Source organism: Python bivittatus, unplaced genomic scaffold, assembly GCF_059951505.1.
Source record: "Python bivittatus isolate LINGU-HERP-01145 unplaced genomic scaffold, Pbiv_v1 ctg000610_np1212, whole genome shotgun sequence".
Taxonomy (NCBI): Eukaryota; Metazoa; Chordata; class Lepidosauria; order Squamata; family Pythonidae; genus Python; species Python bivittatus.
Window position 1 is genome coordinate 59,028,110 of NW_028277088.1, and position 17,946 is coordinate 59,046,055.

Here is a 17,946-nt window from a genome sequence, read left to right on the forward strand (position 1 = left end):
AATTTTTTTTTAACCATTTACCAATAAAAAGAGCGGCACAAAAAACAAGCTTTTCCATGACAGAACTGGGTGAACTCATCACCCAGTTCATTTCCCACGCTCTGATGGACTGCAATGGATAAGTCACCCTTCCTACTGCTGGCTTTCTTCAAGGGGCAAGTGGGATGGTGACATACAGTAATGAAACTTGCCAGTACTTTATTCCTTTTTAAATTTTTTAAATAAAATTAGTTATATATCTATATAAAAAAAAGAAGCTAGCACAAGGCCTCAAGGGACACCGGACATTTTCTCGAGAAAGGGGAGGGGGGCTTCATGTTCCCCAAACGGGAATCCAAGAGGTATGTGTATCAAAGTGGCAGTTGCAATCATGCCATCAAAGTCCCGCCCCTCTGCATGTGCATTTGATGTTGATACATGTGCAAAAAGGTTTGATCACAGTTGCAACCGCCATCTTCACTATTTTCACCCCCCACCTGGCTTATGCCCCCATCTGCAAATGGTGACTTTCACCCAGTTAATGTGACTGCATGCTTACAGACCTAGCAGAAAGGAGATTTTACACAATTAGTGGCTACTTCAGTGGCTTATCAGTCAGAACCTCCCTCCACCTACTAACAACCCAAAGAATCATAGTACTTGGGTGTGTATGTGTGTAAAATCAAAACACAAGTTAACTACTTCACAAAGCCTTAAACTTCTTCCATGCTGTCAACGTAGCATTTTCACATGCACCCTATAAAATGGCCAAGATTTTTATAGATTCCATTATCCTTAGTTTACAAGAGAATACTTTCTGCAATTAAAAAAAACTTTTGTTATATTGTTAACATGTATTTTTAGATTAGGATGTTGAGATTAAATAATAGACTTATTCACCTCTCTCCTAGTTAAACACTGCTGCTAGGCCACCATGATGTAGAAAAAAATCCAAATTTTATCAGCAATAGCTTCTTCAGGACCAACTGAAATGTCACAGAAGATCAACCCTGAGCTCACCAGAAAACTAAAGGGAAAACATTTTTGTACTGGCTTCAATCAACCTTTATTTTGAGTCAGACACATCACTTTAAACATTGAGAATTTCACTTTGTATCAAGCAGAGTCCATTTTAACCCAAATTAGCAACATATGTGAAATATAACCTACTGGACCCCAGTTCCTGACAGTTTAGAGATTAAAAAAACAAAACAAAAATCCTTACTGATACACATACAAGAAAATGAATTGTCATCTTTAGATAAGTCAAAAGCTTCCAGATTCCCCAAATGGAAAAAGAAAGCATTCTTCCTAATAGGAGGCCTTACTGAGTTATGAAAAGAAAAGATAAAGACTTATTGAAACTGCAAACACTCTCCAGTTAGACTATATAGACTTCAAAAGAGTAAGTAGAATCTATTATTCTGAAGGGGATAACCAACACTAAGATCTGAGAAAGTTTTAATACCATTCATATCTGTGTACAAGTTTAGATGAAGCCTTCTCTGATAATTCTGCCTGACCCAGGAGAGTAAAACAAAGAATCTTTCTTTGAGTTTGGCACAGGAAAATTGCCCATAATTGTCAGTCAGCTCTGTTTGATAGCCTTTATTAAACCAGGAGGATGGCAATAAGAAGAGATATCCAATTATTATCGCTGCACCTGCATATACGATTAAAAACTAATTTGCTTATTTATTTCTAAAAGACTTTTAAAATTATACATGTGAATAGCTCATTTGCATTGTATATGAGATTTACATTTAAAATAAACTAAGACCCATGTATAGCTAACCATTAAGATCCAACTAACACTGGATGGGCAACCTACAAGCCTGTGGACTGCATATGGATTCCCAGCAACTCATTTGCAGGTGAGCTGGAAAGAACAGAATTAAATTTAGTAAAGAAATGTAAAATTCTTAACTAAGGAAACAGGAATCAAAGCGCATTCCTGGCTTGTAACTGTACAGTTCAAGATTATCTTGGAGCAGTAATTGGTTGCAAATTAAATATGAGTCAGCAGTGTGAAAAAAAGGCAGATGCCATTTTAAGCTGAATCCATAGAAGTGTAGTTTCCAAGTGGCTGAATGTAATAACTCCACTTTACTGTGTAGTTGTCAGTGTCAGCTTATGTATTGTGTCCTATTCTGGACATCATTTTAAGGAGGATTCAGACAAACTGGAAGAGGTTCAGAGAAGCCAACAAGGATCTTCATGGCACAAAAACTAAGTCCTATGAAAACAAAGTAAATGAATTGGACATGTTCAGTCTTGAGAAGATTAAGGGAAAATATGATAGTAGTCTTCAAATACCTGAAAGGATGTCACATAGAAGGTTAAGACTGTCTTCTATCTTTCCAGAGGGCAGGACTTTATGTTACGGAAAGGTAACTGAATGTTAGGAAAAAATGTCTTAGTAGTAAGACAGTGGAACCAATTACACAGAGAAGTGGTGTTTTAGACAGCCAAGTGTCAAGAATGCGTTAATTTGAATTCTTGTACCGAGCAGGATGTTGCACTCAATGACATAAGTAACTCTTTCCAAGTCTATGTGTTTATTTTATACTGCAAAGTATTTTGAAAATAATGATTTGCATGCTTATTCCCTTTTGATAATTGAAGATCATTTATAAATTTATTTGTTCTTTAAAATATCTATTCCACCCTTCAAAAAACAGTTTTTCCAAGGACATTTTACAACACACTAATATCATAATATAAAAATTCAGGACTAATTAAAAAAATTAAATACAATAATACAAATAGAATTCTGAGTATGTATCAGTACACTATACATACCTTTTGGTTGACATGGGCAACTCAATGTATGCTTGTAAGTTAGTTTATCAGTTAGAGATCCCAATTTATATAGAACAGCATGAGCAGGCTTGGGGTAAAACTGGGTTTTGGTTGTGCTTGTGGAATATTGGCTATAATATCAAATCAAATTAAATAACTTTATTTTAGCCATAAGGCCAGAAAATAGTGATATAAAACCTACAAAGTAAGTGAATATCGATATCGATGTCAGTTTACAAGTAGTAAGCATAAGATATATAACAAGGAATAAGAATGAAATACAGAACATAAAATACAATAATAATAGAATAAAATACGAATATAAAATACCAGTAAGAAATGAATCAGAATCTTAGACTACAAGTAAGATGAATAGCACATGGAGTGGTGCAAAACTCTGCAACCTGAGAGGATAATATTTGGTCCTTATCCGATAGGAGGAACAACAGATAGAAGCTGTGTTCTCTGCCCAGAAATGTCGCACAAATTATGAGTTGGTGAACCTCAAGACTCTTTAAACTGCTATTTTGAAAGGCAGATGAAGACAATTGTTGGTAAGGGTATCAAGCTGCATGTGGACAACTAGCCAACTGATAGAACAGAAAGATGCAGGGTGCGTTTCTTATCTAGCACAAATAATGTTTTCTGTTAAGAACAAGAATATCAATAAATAAAAATGTCCTCTAATAAAGCAATTATCTTTTCTCTGATTTAAGTTTTATGTACCTAAATGTTTCATACAGACTTAGAAAAGCTGGATTAACTTCCAAGGGTCTAAGATATAGAAATTTACTACAACATTATTCTCTTAATGCTTTTCAAGATGGTTAGGGTTACATATAAAGAGGAAAACAAGTCTGATAACAGCAGGAGACCTGAGATCTATATCTGCTTGAACATCTCTCTGACAAAGGTTCTTTCAAGAATTCTTTCAGCTGACTTTAACAGGAGGAACACTCTGAGATTTTCTACTGTCTTAAAGCAATCTTCAATAGGAATACATATAAATGTTGTTCCCCTTCTAGGCTGCTGGAGTCCATCTCTTAATAATGAAGCTAATTGCATAATGTTTATCTGACTTGTGTCCCTTTCCAAAATCTCTAAAAACGTTTCTTGCAATTGAAGAATGGAAAAGCTACAAGTTGGTGGGGGAATCTTATCCCATTTGAACTTCTAAAGACAATTCTGACAGGTGGATACCAGTACTGGGATTCTCCTTACCCATTCTGATAATTCCATTCACGTGCTCAAGAAATGTATAAACATCTATGTAATTTAAATAGGGAGGAAAATTAACAACAAAGAGGTTAGTGATTGACTGTAGGTATTCTGCCTTAATGAACACAGCCAATATATAAAGGCATGACATCTGCTGTGGAGTTCTGTTTTAGTTCTGCCCTGAAGAAGCTAGAGGCAGGGCTAGTGAAATGCCCACACATATTCACTGTCTCACATGGCCTTATCTGGAAGTCATTTCACCAATAACCATTTTGTCATTTTTCCTAGCACCCTCAGATTATCACTGCAATGGCTTTCTTTCTGCTGCTGCTATTTATAGCATCCCTCCGTTGCTTCACACCTAATGTTTCTAAAGATAGTCATCACATAAATCTGAATTGTACCTGATATTAATTGAAGTTCACAGACTTGCTGTTTTGAAGAAGACAATTTCATTGGGTGATTCATCTTTCCTTCTTGTGAATGCCCTTTAAAAACAAATTTCCAAAATGTATAGACATACATGTATAGTTTTCATTCTGTGCTATATTTATAATAAAACATGTAATGCATTTAACAACATAAAACAAACAAAAATAATGATAAATGAATGCCCTCCTAAAAAGCACTGTTTTCACCATTTTACCAAAAGCCATCAGGGTAAGGTACATCTTACCCAGGGGGCAGCTGTTCCAGAGACAGAGCTCTTCCACTGAGCATACTGTCCCTGCAAGACCATGTAAATAGGTGGATTCTACCTGAAAATGATGGTCCGAAAGGTCTAACCATAAAGCACCTTAAATTGGGCTTAGAAACCTATTGGCAACCAATGCAGTATTATTCTGCTAAACTAATGCTAGTCAGCAGGAGGGCTGCTAAATTGTGTGCCAGCTATAGCTTCCAACTATTCTTAAATGGCAGCCCCCCCCCCCCCCCGCCCAACCCAATGAATTGCAGTAGCCTAGCTGAGACATGACAAGAGCTTGAGTCACTCTCTTCAGTCCCTCTTGGTCCAAGAAAGGATGGAACTGAGAGACCCACCAAAGCTGTCCAAAGGGTCTCCTGGCCATGATTTCTACCTGCTGTTCCAGCAGGAATGGTTAAATCAAGGGGAATCCCCAGATTCTCCACCAGATCCTGGTGAAGGGCTACCCCATCAAGAGCTACAGATGAAACAGCCATGGTTTCAGATTACAATAACTCCTTTTTGCTGGATCCAGCTACTGTCTGTTTTATATATATATAAAGCTTTCCTTTTCTCGGCTGCCATACAGCTGCATTTATTCATGAAAATGAAATTCATTTTAATAGTGTTTGTTCTTTGACATCTCTGTGATAACACAGAATTGTGATTGAAAAAAAAAAAAGACTCAACTTCCCAAGATACATATTTAGTGGCATGCATGATTACCATATATCTGCTTCAGAGTGGTTGACTTCTGTACCAAGTTGGTTCCTGAGCTGTTTTTGTTCATGGCCTTTGGGATTTTGCCTGAAGTAACTGCTTTCAGTGGAGTAAAGTTCAACTTTTTGTTCCAAATGACCTTAATGCACAGGGCAGCTGTTTTTTGTTGCCATTCATCTTCATCTTTACACTGCTGCTTCACACTAAAAAACTGAAGGAATTGCTTTCTTAACCGATAGCTAGAAGAAGAAAACAAAGTGAGGAATTCAGTTTTAGCTTACCACTTTTTAACTCCAGAGTTTTCTTTGAACCATTTTCTTTTTCAATTTTTGCAAAAACGATATTTTCTCTTAATTGTATTAACCTCATTTTCAATGTTTTAAAAAAGTAGTAAACAAAAATAATACCTCAGGGATGTATTATTATTATAGGTAGTACATACCTCAGGATTGTACTACCTCCTACATATAATACAGTGATTAAATTAAGCCAAACATAAAAAGAGGAGAAATAACAAACCAGGAAAAAGGGGAAAAATCCATATAAGATTAATTCAATCCTTAAATCTATAAAACTTATGGAAACATTTTACTCCTCATTTTAGAATATAAAGACATTTCAAAAATGGATAATAAAACTGTTCCTTAACATCAGGATAATCAGTTTCTTTTCATCTGTAAAAATATTCTCATTATCAAGCCCAAGGCTTGATAGAGGCAAAACTCTTCATAAAATGTCATATTCCATATTTCAGGAGTACAAAAATCCCATTCACTTTCTTGCCTTCCTCTGATCCACTGTTTGGCCCTTGGATATTCTGCTTTTAGGCCCAATATAGATAGTACCATCAAAAAAGATATGTCCTTTCTTCATGAGAATGGGTGTTCCTATAGCTAAAAAATGTTAACTGCACTATTTCCACATCATTGTTGTATCTGATCATTTAACATTCTTATGCTTCAAAGCCCTTTATGATATCTGAAATTGTAGAAAGTTAATATGTGAATAATATATCCTTGGCTGACATGCCCTTTTAACACTGGAAAAAGAAGATTCAGAAATGATGCATTTTTCAATTTTCTATCCTCCATGTTTACTTGAATTACCACTCCTGAATTCTGGGAGCCATAATCTAAATCAGGTTGAGGAACACTGTGCAAATCAACACAACACAACACAACAGGCATTTTTTAACCATTCTGCGTGTTTACATACCACATTCCTTCCAATTTCATTTGATTATATGCATACTTGACATCACATTGCTCAAAGTATACCAAAGCATAAATTTATATTACATGCCAAGCCTCATGATTTTAGTAATAATTAAAATGAGATAGAATGGAGGAATTTACTGACATCCATACCTTCTCCAAGCCTTTTGAATGATGTTTGCTGCATTATACTTCCTCTGAAATAGCTCTTTTCTTGCTCTTTCTTTTTCTATTATTTGCATCTGAACTGATTCAGGGTATGCATTTTTGTGCTGAACAAAACACAGCTGATCTTCTGAATTCCTGGATATCAATAGAGCTTCTCTGTTCAGGGTTGTATCACCTCCATGACCACCATTCACAGCCATCTTGTTGAGTGCAATCCTTGTAACACTTGCATTCTTGGCCACCGAACAACAGGCTTTACTATTTTTTATCTTATTGATTTGTGTAACTGTAGCATTTGAAATATCCCTTTCAATGTTTATTCTTCTTACTGTGGCACTGCCAGGCCTGCTTGTGCTAGCCAAGGACCATTTTTCATTATTTAATTCTTTATTTTTTGTTTTTAACTGATGTGGATTATTTTTAAGTGCTATATTACATTGTCCTGAGTTTCTTATACTTCTACTACTTCTACTAATGGATCTATCATCCTGAATAGAAACTGTTGTTTCTTCAAAATGGTTTATATCATTCTTTACTGACCAATTTTGATGGTCTGATTTTTCCCCAGAGCTGGGAGATATAGTGTTTGAATTGTGCCTTTTATTGCTGATGTGTGTAAACATACCAGCTATTGTTGCAGGAGGCTTATGTTTTTTGTCATCCCTGCCTAAGGTAGCAGATACTGTTTGATGCCTGTGTTGGTCATTATTCTTATAAGAATACGAAGGGATACAGGCAGACTTGCTGTTGCTGTTTGCCTCACATACATCTACAGAAACAGAGATAAATAAAAATACATTTATTACTTCTTAAATTATGGTTAGCTTAACAAATTTGAGACTCAATATTGTTCCGATACAAAAAATAGATTTTTTTTTCAAAGTCAACTTGTAATACCTAATTTTAAAGCTAGAGGCAGTTTAAAGTTTTAATACATAAAATATTAAACCTAAACAAATAATAGAGCTTAGGAAATAAAGGTTGCAGGATTCTAAAAGAGGATTCTATAAGTAATTTTCAAGCAGTCACGTGTGAATTCATACCTTTCAGATAATTAACCTTTATAGTATCCTATTTGTAAGAGTTGCCACATTCCGCAACGAATGAAACTCTCACGAAACACAGTGTCAGAACCTGCATTAACCAACAAATGTCAATTTAAAAAGCTATAGCAGTCAATTGGGGTTTGCTTGATTTGATTCTGCCATTTGTGACTAGGGAGGGGGGATGGTAGTTAAGGGTGCTTACACTGAGATGGGCAATTAAGGCAAGACCTGATTGCAGGCAAAACCGGTGGTAGCCTGATGGCCAGGAAAGGAAGAGGTCACCACCAGGTGAAAAAGAATTGTGGCGCCAAGGCAACAAGGGGAGGAGGGATAAATAGAGGGAAGTTTACACAGGCTTTAGTTTTAGCAATGTTTTGCTTCAAGCTGCATGTCCCAACCAATAAAGGAGCATTTATCTGAACCAGGCCTGGTTTCATGAGAATTCTTCTGAATTGGGGTTTGGACTTTGTGGACTTGACACACATGTTCAGTCAAAGAAGTTTACTCAGGTGTAATGCAGGTGGTTACAAACAAAGCCAGGGTTGGCTTGGCACTGTTATATACAGCGGTTTTATAGGGTTCCCTCCTTGACCCAGAGTTACCCCTTTTCCCACCCTTCTCCCCACTGCCTGGGTTACTAGTTTGCCTGCCGGTGTTCTCCCCCTCACCCAAATGGCAGATTCAGCAGTGTTTCTGTGTCTCCCTAATTACTGTCCTTTGTTTGTGGGGTCGTTAAATTCGTTGGGCTTTTCTTCTAAGAAGCTGGGGCTTCTTAATTGCTCACTGATTGCTGCCCTTCCGAGCCGTTGCGGTTTGCGTTGCCTGGGGGTGATCGAGGGAAGCCGGCTTTGTTACAAAGTATCAGCTCCTGCCCCGAGTCAATTGCTGCCACCTGCCGGCAATTAACTTGCGGTTTACCCTACTTCCTCTTTTCTGCTGCCTGCGGTGAAATTGACTAGGGGAGGTGAAACTGAACAGCGGTGTTGGCCGTGCTGTGCCGGCTGAATCTGACACTATTCAGTATCTTGCAGCGCTAAGATTTTAGATAGGAACCCCACTCCTATATATAATTGCATGTGTAAGTGCAATTCCCATTAGCCTCGTATGTTCTGAAGTTTACTGCAGTGCTCTTTAATGACAATCTAATAAAATAGGCACTGTAGCAGGGACAGAGTTTGGGTTATGTGAATTCATAGATTACTACCCAAAGAACTATTGCTATAGGTAAGTGCCCAGTTTTTCACTGTGGTCTATGTAATTCACACTTACAGTTGACTAATAAGCTGTTTACCTGGTGAAAGTACAGATGCTCACAGAGACTGTGCCAAAAGTCATGCCAAAGCAGTCTTAAACAAAAGTTCAAGTGCTTCACATATATTAAGAGCTGAAACCAAGTAACTGGCTGCCACAAGTTTGAAAGTAGCATATTTCATTCAAACACAGCCAAGGATGTTACTTGAGTGGCAAGTCTTTGCTCTCTTATACTGTAGTTTTAATCTTGACAACCCACCTCAAGAATAATTGGCTTTAAAACAGGAGTCCTTTCATTTTGTTTCTACAGTGAACAAATAATACAAGACCTTCTAAAAGGATGGTAGTACCTCTGAAGATAAAAACGTAGCTGAAAGATGAGCATTCTAAGAAAGTCAAGTAGTTGCAAAAAAAGACAAGGCAATACATAACTAATTCATGGATAATAGGAAAACTAGAAACAGTATTAGAGAAACGAAAAATGCCAAACCAAAAGACCATAGTTTTCTGATGTACAACCAGGTAAGGACAGATTCTGAGCACACACAGTTCACTCACCTTGTCAGCTGAAATAACCACCACCAAGAAGGGAAGTTTTATTGACAGTGGTTGTAACAAGCAAATTGTTAATAGCTCAAAATGTTTAGACTTAAGCATTAGAAAATGGGAGCCCAGTCTATTGTGGCATGGGGTATGGAGACCGCTGCTAAATAAACGCTTTCTGGAGAGCAGAAAGAAATTTTTAAAGATCAGCAGTGCTTTTTATGTATCACAGTAAACAGTTCCAGAAGATCAGGTGCTTTTGGTAGATTCAAGGTACTTCTGTTGCAGTTGATGCAGATCATGGCAAAATAGAGTTGATGTAACCACTAAAGTATACCAAGAATGCAATCAACTTACTCTGCATCAAGCCATAAACTTGAAAGGGACTAGGATGTAAAAGAACTGAATTATTCAACTGCAAAGAAATATTACTTAGTGATGTATAGACCTTTCCTCTCCAGCCAGAGATGCAGTGACAGTTGGTGTCAGTGACAAAAAGATTGATATCAAAGGTCCCAGCACTTGCAATCCTTGCCAAAGGAAAGGAGTCACAGGAAATATGTTATCATTTTTTGTGCACTGGCAGAGTAGCGTCATTAAGACAACATGACAGGAGTACTGGGGATGGGGGAAGAACCAAGTTCCCTGAAAATATATTGAAGTAAAGAACAAATTTGAAGTACTGCATTTGTTGGAGATAAATTCCTGATGAGTTACTGCTGTAACAGATTAAAAAAAACTGAGAAGATTATGGCAATCACCCCTCCCTCCCAAGGCATGCACACTGACATTCAGGCAGGTGTCCACCTCTGGAAGATTCCAAACAGGAATATCCTATATACAAGCGCATAACCCATATGTGTAAATCACAGAGGCCATGATGTGTTTTTTTTTAAAATAAAGTTTTCACATATTTTTCTTATCAATACCTTTGTCAGTATAATAGCTGACTAACACAAAACCACAATTCACCAACTAGTGGCAATCTCAAGTTACGTTACCAAGTATGTTTCAACATTCAACAGAAAACTCATGCAATAATATATTCATGTGATGGAATAGAACCTTACCAACATATCCCTCCTTAGAAATGCCTTCCCCTCTCGAGTTTCACATTTGATGAACAAAGAATCTTTTTTGAATCCTTAAACATATCCCTTCAGTGGGGTCCCTCCCAATTTTTAGATGCCATTTCTCCTATCATCTATTTTCTCTAGCATGTTATTTTAGCAATCTGTCCTCTAACTGCTCTCTTTCATATTAAAAAAAATATATTCTAAAAAAATGGCCATCCCATGACCTATCCTATTTCTCCAATTTCTTTTCTTTTCTTCCTGCTGTTGAACTCCTGGAGCATAATGCTTATCTCAACTGTCTCAATTTTGTCTCATCTGAGCTCCTTCAGATTCCATCCAGTTTGGCTTTTGCCACATTCTCTTTGTTGAAACATGCCTGATGAAAATGAGCAATGATATTTCTTTACTCAGCTACCATTCTTACTAAACTTTTCCCGACTTTTCTACATATGCTAATTCTCTTATACTGAATCTCTTTTATGTTGTAGCTGTGATTTTCTTTTTAGCTGATTCTTTTCTATCTGTCTACCAGGCTTTTATCATTCCAACCGTTTGAATCCCTTCCTCAAATATCTACAGTGGCTTCTTTTCCTTTTACTATCTCTATATTTTTATATACTAACACATCTTTTTATATAGCCAGCACTGCTATCCTTTGTTGACCAAAAATCTGCTGCTTCCATAAATCATAGAACGGATACCCTAGCTGCTTACTTGGCACAAATCAAGTGGCACAAATATGGCTATATCTGGTAGTATAAAGCACTGGACTCTTGTCTTCCCAGTCCCCACATTTTATTGTTCAGAAGAAGGCACTGTTCTTAACCCTGACAAATGGTAAAAGAGATTACAAACCCATTTTTCTTTTGTGATCTTCACCAAGTAGCTCTACTGAGGGACCTTTGTTCTTGACCTTCACTTTGTTTGATAAAACTGTGGTTGTGCTTCTCTTGCTTTTTCCTGGTTGATTTTGTGACATGTTGTCAGATGGAGGCCTTTTACCAGGTGGAACAAAGGACTGTGGAGTATGAAGTCTCAAATGGCTTCTCTCCATCTCTGGCAAATCCTGCTGCTGCACTTGGACCTTATTAGTTTTGGAATTCTGCATGTCTTTCTGCTGTTCTGAGGCTTTTCTTCTATTTTCTTCTTCACGTTTCCTACAGTCAATATTTATAACATTTAAGAGTTAATGGAAACTATTTTGAGTTTCTCACTGAAAACCTTATCTTAAAATGTTAGAAATTATTTTAAAAGATTAAAACCACATATTACTTGTACCCCTTTTCTGCTAATCACAGACTAACCATGTAAAACAGGATCTAATCCAACCAAAATTAAGAATTTTTACACATCTCACTGATATCATTGGAATATTTATCTATAGATTTAATATAAAATATATGGGATATTGATTTAGACTGAGAAAATGCTGTACACCATCATGAATGAAAAATTGATTTAAAAAATAAATCTGCTTCTCATATAAAAAACCAGTTATTTTTTAATAAAAATAATTAAAGCATTAATTAAAATGGTTAAAACTTGCATTAAAACATAGTATATAGAAAATAAAATAAGCAATAGAATAAATAATAGAGCAGCAGTAAAAAGCTTAAAAATATAATAGCAGCAGATCAAGTATTCAATTCTAGATGAAGAAAAGCTAATCCAGAAATAGAAGTGCAAGGACCACACATACAACAGGCATTGTACCTTGCTGGTCATGGATAAAGCAGTTTTATCAATTAATGTTTTGGTTACAGTCTAAATTGAATCAACACAATACATGCTACCAATAGAGGTGAATACGTGTAGCTCAGGGTTGAACTGTGGAGTCCTTGGGCTTCTCTGAGCTTGGTTCTTTTCTTGCAAACGTTTCATTACCTGGCTGGGTAACATCTTCAGTGCTAAAATGGGATGGGGTTTGCTCTCTATTTATATGTGGCCTTGCCAGTACTGGTGGGGTTGGGGGTTTTGTTTGGCTCCTCTGGTAGTTCCTTGATTAGCCTATGTTTACTGCTTGATTGTGTGCCCTCACCAGCAATCAATCACCAGCAATCATCACCCAGATAAGCAAAGGTACACAACCACCAGGCACACAACCAAGCAGTAAACATAGGCTAATCAAGGAACTACCAGAGGAGCAAAACAAAACTCCCACTCCCACCAGCACTGGCAAGGGAGGCCACAGCATATAGAGAGCAAACCCCATTCCATTCTAGCACTGAAGATGTTCATTACCTAGCCGGGTAATGAAACGTTTGCAAGAAAAGAACCAAGCTCAGAGAAGCCCAAGGACTCCACAGTACATGCTATGTAGGTTTGCCTTTGAAAGACATTCAGAAACAAAAATTAATGAAAGTATGGCTCATTACCATATTACCATATCATATTACCATACACAATTCAATATGCAGAGGAGGTTCATTGCAGTGATGAAAGTATTGGATTTACATCAGGGAAACCTAGGTTCAAGTCACTTCTTGACTACAGACCTCACTGGAGCATACATCACATCTCAGCGGACCTTACCTTATAGGTTTGTTGCTAGGGATTAAAATTAGGGGAGAACTTTATGTAAGCTGCTTGAGTTCCCAGAGAAAAAGCAGGATATAAATACATAAGATCCCATAAGAATCTGCAGCCCAAGCACTGTATTCACAACAACTAAAGCCCAATTCTTTGTGGAAACACGAGGCAGCACCCTGATTCTGAAGACAAGATTGATTGGTCCCCTTACATCCTTTAAAGAGATATTTTTTTGGCAAGACATTTAATTTGCCCTATAATAATATGACAACCTTCCCCATGCAGTTAATTTGTTGCAAGCAGAAATCCAATACAAAGCCAAAAAATGGAAGCAAACAAATAAAACCTGAAAAGACAAAACGATATATTATAAAATGGACAGATGGTAAATGTCAGATCAGAATATTCTCTGCTATTTTAAACTTTAAATGTTGTAACATGATTTGTAGACTGTTGACACACAGCAGACTATTTATGTAGCATGCCTTCATCGATTCCTGTGTTTCAGAAGCAATACCGAAATGTGTGGTTTCAATGAGATGTGTCAGGAAAAAGCCCTAATTTTAACTGTCATTGCTATCTTGTCATGCATTCTCTTCAGAAGCAGCTCATTTAATCTCAAAGCATGAAAAGCTGCTAAGTGAGCCGCAAATTACACTCTGGGAAAGCTGAATCATTTAGCCTTTGGCATCAAAAAAGTACCTTATTTAAAAATTTTACAATAATGATATTACTACTTTACAACATACAGTATATCTTTCCTGTACACAATATAAAAACACCATTTTAATCTGACAAATTAAGACTTCACCACACAATTTTTTTTTCTTTCAAAGGAAGAACTGCTCCTGTCTGTGCTCCTGCACTCTGAAGATGCCGGTCACAGGTGCTGGCGAAACGTTAGGAAACAAAACTTCAAGACCACGGCCACACAGCCTGGAAGACCCACACCAGCCATTGTATGCCGGCCGTGAAAGCCTTCGACAATACATAGAGTACATTGATTACTTCCCACATTAAGCCAAAAAATAAATCACATAAGTAAAGTTCATCCAAACACAGCAGAAACATATAATTTACCACCCTGAATTCCATATATGTCTGGATAACAGACTCACTGAATACATCAAAGATTTATCTGGCACTTCAAAGATTAAAAAAATACAAATGAGACTCTGCAACAAAGAATTAACTGAACCAGTGGCTCTAAAATACTGCTTGAACTTGGTTGTTAATAGGCATAAAAAAGGGATTTGAACATTTAAAATTGCAAGCAGTCCATACACAACTCAGTGGAACATGAAGTTTTTGCATGTAATTCTGAATTTGGTTGTGCTGAATGAAAATCTGGGACAGCAATTCAAACTGATTAATATAAGCAAAATTATGGAAGATTTTGACTGGGAATCCAGCTTTAGTTCTAGTATAAAACAGGTATCCTAGATACAACCTTTGATATCACCCAATATCATTCAATTTTTTCCAATAGAGTCATGTAACACATCCTTAGTAAATTTTTACATTAATTGCTACATTGTTACATTAATCTGTGCATTAACCCTGAATCTACACTTTATCAGAAACTATGTATTACATAGACAATTGGATAGTCAACCATTATTAATTTCTGAGAATGTCTGTGGGAATCCTCCAGGGACTCCACATTTTACACTAAACCTTTACAGGATCATAATTTAATTGGATCAAGGCAAACAGGTCAAGGTCTGTCCACTTTCACTTTATACAAAGACTGCCTTATTATGTGGTTTTTAATTTCCCTTACCTTTATTTATACCTAGCTTTGTTGACACATGCATTAATTTACAAAAGTAAATTAAAATGTAGTTGAATGTACTATTATTTATAATTCCCAAGTATGAGAATGCATGTTTAGATGATGCCCTTTATATAAAAGTCAAATAAACATATAAGGAACAGGTAAGTCATGAAACTCATTTTTTTCATAATATTTTATTAGAGTTTTATATAATTAAAAGGCAATACATAATTAGAAAAAGGAAAAAGAAAAAGAAAGATATATAAAAAATGACTTCCCCCTCCCTCCAGACAAGTATAAGCATTTACAGTAATTTAACACCTTCTTTGATATTACAGAAAAAGAAGCTCTTCTTCCTAATTCTCATCACTAAATAACCAAATCATAAAAAAAATTTCATCAGTCTTACACAGCAAAAGCATTAAGAGTGCTAGTAATAATAACCCATATGTTTTAAGCTTAAACAATTAAATCTAATTTACATTTTGACTCATAACTTTCTCTAATAAATAAAACATTAAAACATCCCCCAAAGCATAAAGAATATCAATAATAGTAACATGTATATTTTAAACTAGATCCAATAGGTCCCTTTTACATTCTAACCCATAACTTTCTCTAACATGTAGGAGGTAAAAAATTTATCCCTTTGTGAAAAAATCTTTACATTGTCTTGCACTCCTGGTCAGAAAAAAGATTCCAATAATAACAACCCAAAATCAAAACTTATACAATTTAACCCTGGTCAAATAAGTCCACTTTGAACACCTTTTTCTTCTTTTTAAGAGTCTTGAACTTCAGTCACTTCTTCAAATAAAGTCCCACATAGTGATTTCTTACCATTTTCTCCCTGTCTGTTTTCAGAAGCAACTTCAGAGATTTAACACTTCCCTTCTGTGGATCCAAAATAAAATAACTCTCCAATTCACTCTTCTGATTTGTAATCTGGGTATCCCCTTTAATTGTTAAAACATCAGCCAGCAAAGTTTGTATATCCATTACAACTTCTTTCTCCATGTCACTCTTGTAATCAAACTTCTTTAAGTCCATTTTCAGATCCACAACATCTTTTTCCATATCTTCCATATCTCTTTTACAATCTGGCATTTGTTTAAAGTCCATTTTAAACTCCTTATTCAAATCATCCTCAGCTCCTGTTTTATCCAGTAGAATCTTTTTTTCCCCTATAACCTCTGTTAGATCCAATTTTAAAAATAAGTCCTGAACACATTGTTCCCAAACAGATTTAAACTCTTCTATAGTAAGGCAATGTTCCTCCATTATGTTAGGATGTATCTTTTCCTTTAATCACTCTCTAGTTCCCTCTAGTTAACCTTCAAAACCCAGTCTTACCTTTTATTTTCAGAGCCAAAACTTTCCCACAGTAAGGTTTCTTACAATTAACTCCAAAATCATCTGCTGTATTTTTATAAAATTTAACAGTCCATTAAAAAGAAAAAACCCTGTTCTTCCAAATCCATCTGGCCCCTTAATCATCCCCAGTCAGCATTCTTAACTCCCTTTCACTGCTTCCAAAAGTTAAGATTTTTCTTTTTAATCTTTAAACTTTCTTAAATCCTTTTTCTTCCAGGATAGAAGGAAATTCTCCCAGTGTACAGCAACTTGCTTTTCAGAAGATCTTTAATGACCAAGTAAGTTGCTAATAAGTAATTTCTGATGGTAATTAAAAGAGGAAGTGAAAGCAAATTTATTGTCCTTTTAAAGGCTCTGAACCGTGGCTTGGCCTCGATGTTTCCCGCGACTCCCAGAGCGCTCAACCTGCTGGAGATCGCTAAAATGAGAACTCCTCAAAGGGAGCCTCTGTAAGGAATAGTGGTGGGTGATCCAGTCATTGTCAGGTTCAGCCCAGGAACAGCAAGGCAATCCAATACAGTTCAGTTCCTTTATTAGCTTGCACCTAATAGACAGAATCTTGCCAAACTAAACCTATGCCAAAGCAAATAGTGGATATACCCTGTGAGACCCTAGGGAGGGGCCAGCCTCATCCTCTTCATCTTCCCACACTCTTGTTGCGGGCTGAGGAGGCACTTGCTCTGGAATGTCTCTCCCCCTTCCTAACAACCTTGAACTTCCATTCCAGAATCTTCCCTGCTCATGCCATCCATTACAGTCATCTCCTTTATTTGGAGATGGTTCCAAAAAGCTGGACCTTTTGCCAGCTCCTCTAAGCTGCTGTGGTTGTTGGCTCTGCAAAAACGGAGCTGTCCTCAATCCGCCATTACTCCCCCGGAAGTGATGAAACTCAATTTTTGAGCAAGTCTTTTTGCAGAGAATTTGTGTGAGGCAATATTAAGAAGCAGTATTTCCTACTTTCTCCCTGAACTGGTAGATTTAATTATACTACCTGATTTGCATGTGTAGACCTGAAAGTATGCAATGTGTAGTTATTAAGCATATAAATAATTTGAAATGGGGAAGCACAATGGAACCAGATGGGAAAGGGATTGAGCATATGGATTAGCATCTCTCTGTCATTTATCTTATTTGATAAGGAAATGAATTCTGCTGCAAATTATTTCAAACTAGATTTGGGGTTTCCTCACAGAGGAACTCTGTGAAGTGAAGCCAAAGTGAAGTTTAACTAGCTTTCAACTATTCTTCAAAAGACAAAAAGTTACTGGGGAATTGCACATTTATGGCATGAATGCCTGAAAAGTCACTCTAGGCTTAATATTAAAAAAGCTTTGGTTACTTACTGTAGAGAGAGGTTCCTTTCCTTGTCTGGTGTTTTCTGGATATGACTAGCCTGCAGATGCCAGCTTATTATGTATCCTCACATCTGTGTGGATTCTGAAGTAGGCATTGGGAGGAGGAAGAATACCCCAAACAAACCCTCTGTTTTAGCTTTGTTTCTTTACTTTGCTGATAAAATATGAGGATAGGACTTAGCTTAGCTTCTCTTAAATGGAGATATGAA

General features: G+C 36.6%; 1 protein-coding gene across 9 annotated transcripts in view; it reads right to left on the reverse strand.

The window, feature by feature from the left end:
- Positions 1-17,946, reverse strand: part of INVS (inversin) — a 120,523-nt gene that overhangs the window by 845 nt on the left and 101,732 nt on the right. For 6 of the 9 annotated variants that reach the window (XM_088150137.1, XM_088150143.1, XM_088150136.1 and 3 more), the window contains 4 exons: positions 11,558-11,859; positions 6,772-7,555; positions 5,411-5,643; positions 4,404-4,487 (listed from right to left, as the gene is read on the reverse strand). In XM_088150137.1, coding sequence (XP_088006263.1) covers positions 4,404-4,487; positions 5,411-5,643; positions 6,772-7,555; positions 11,558-11,859 — 1,403 coding nt within the window. The other 3 variants (XM_088150140.1, XM_088150141.1, XM_088150139.1) reach the window with 3 other exon arrangements.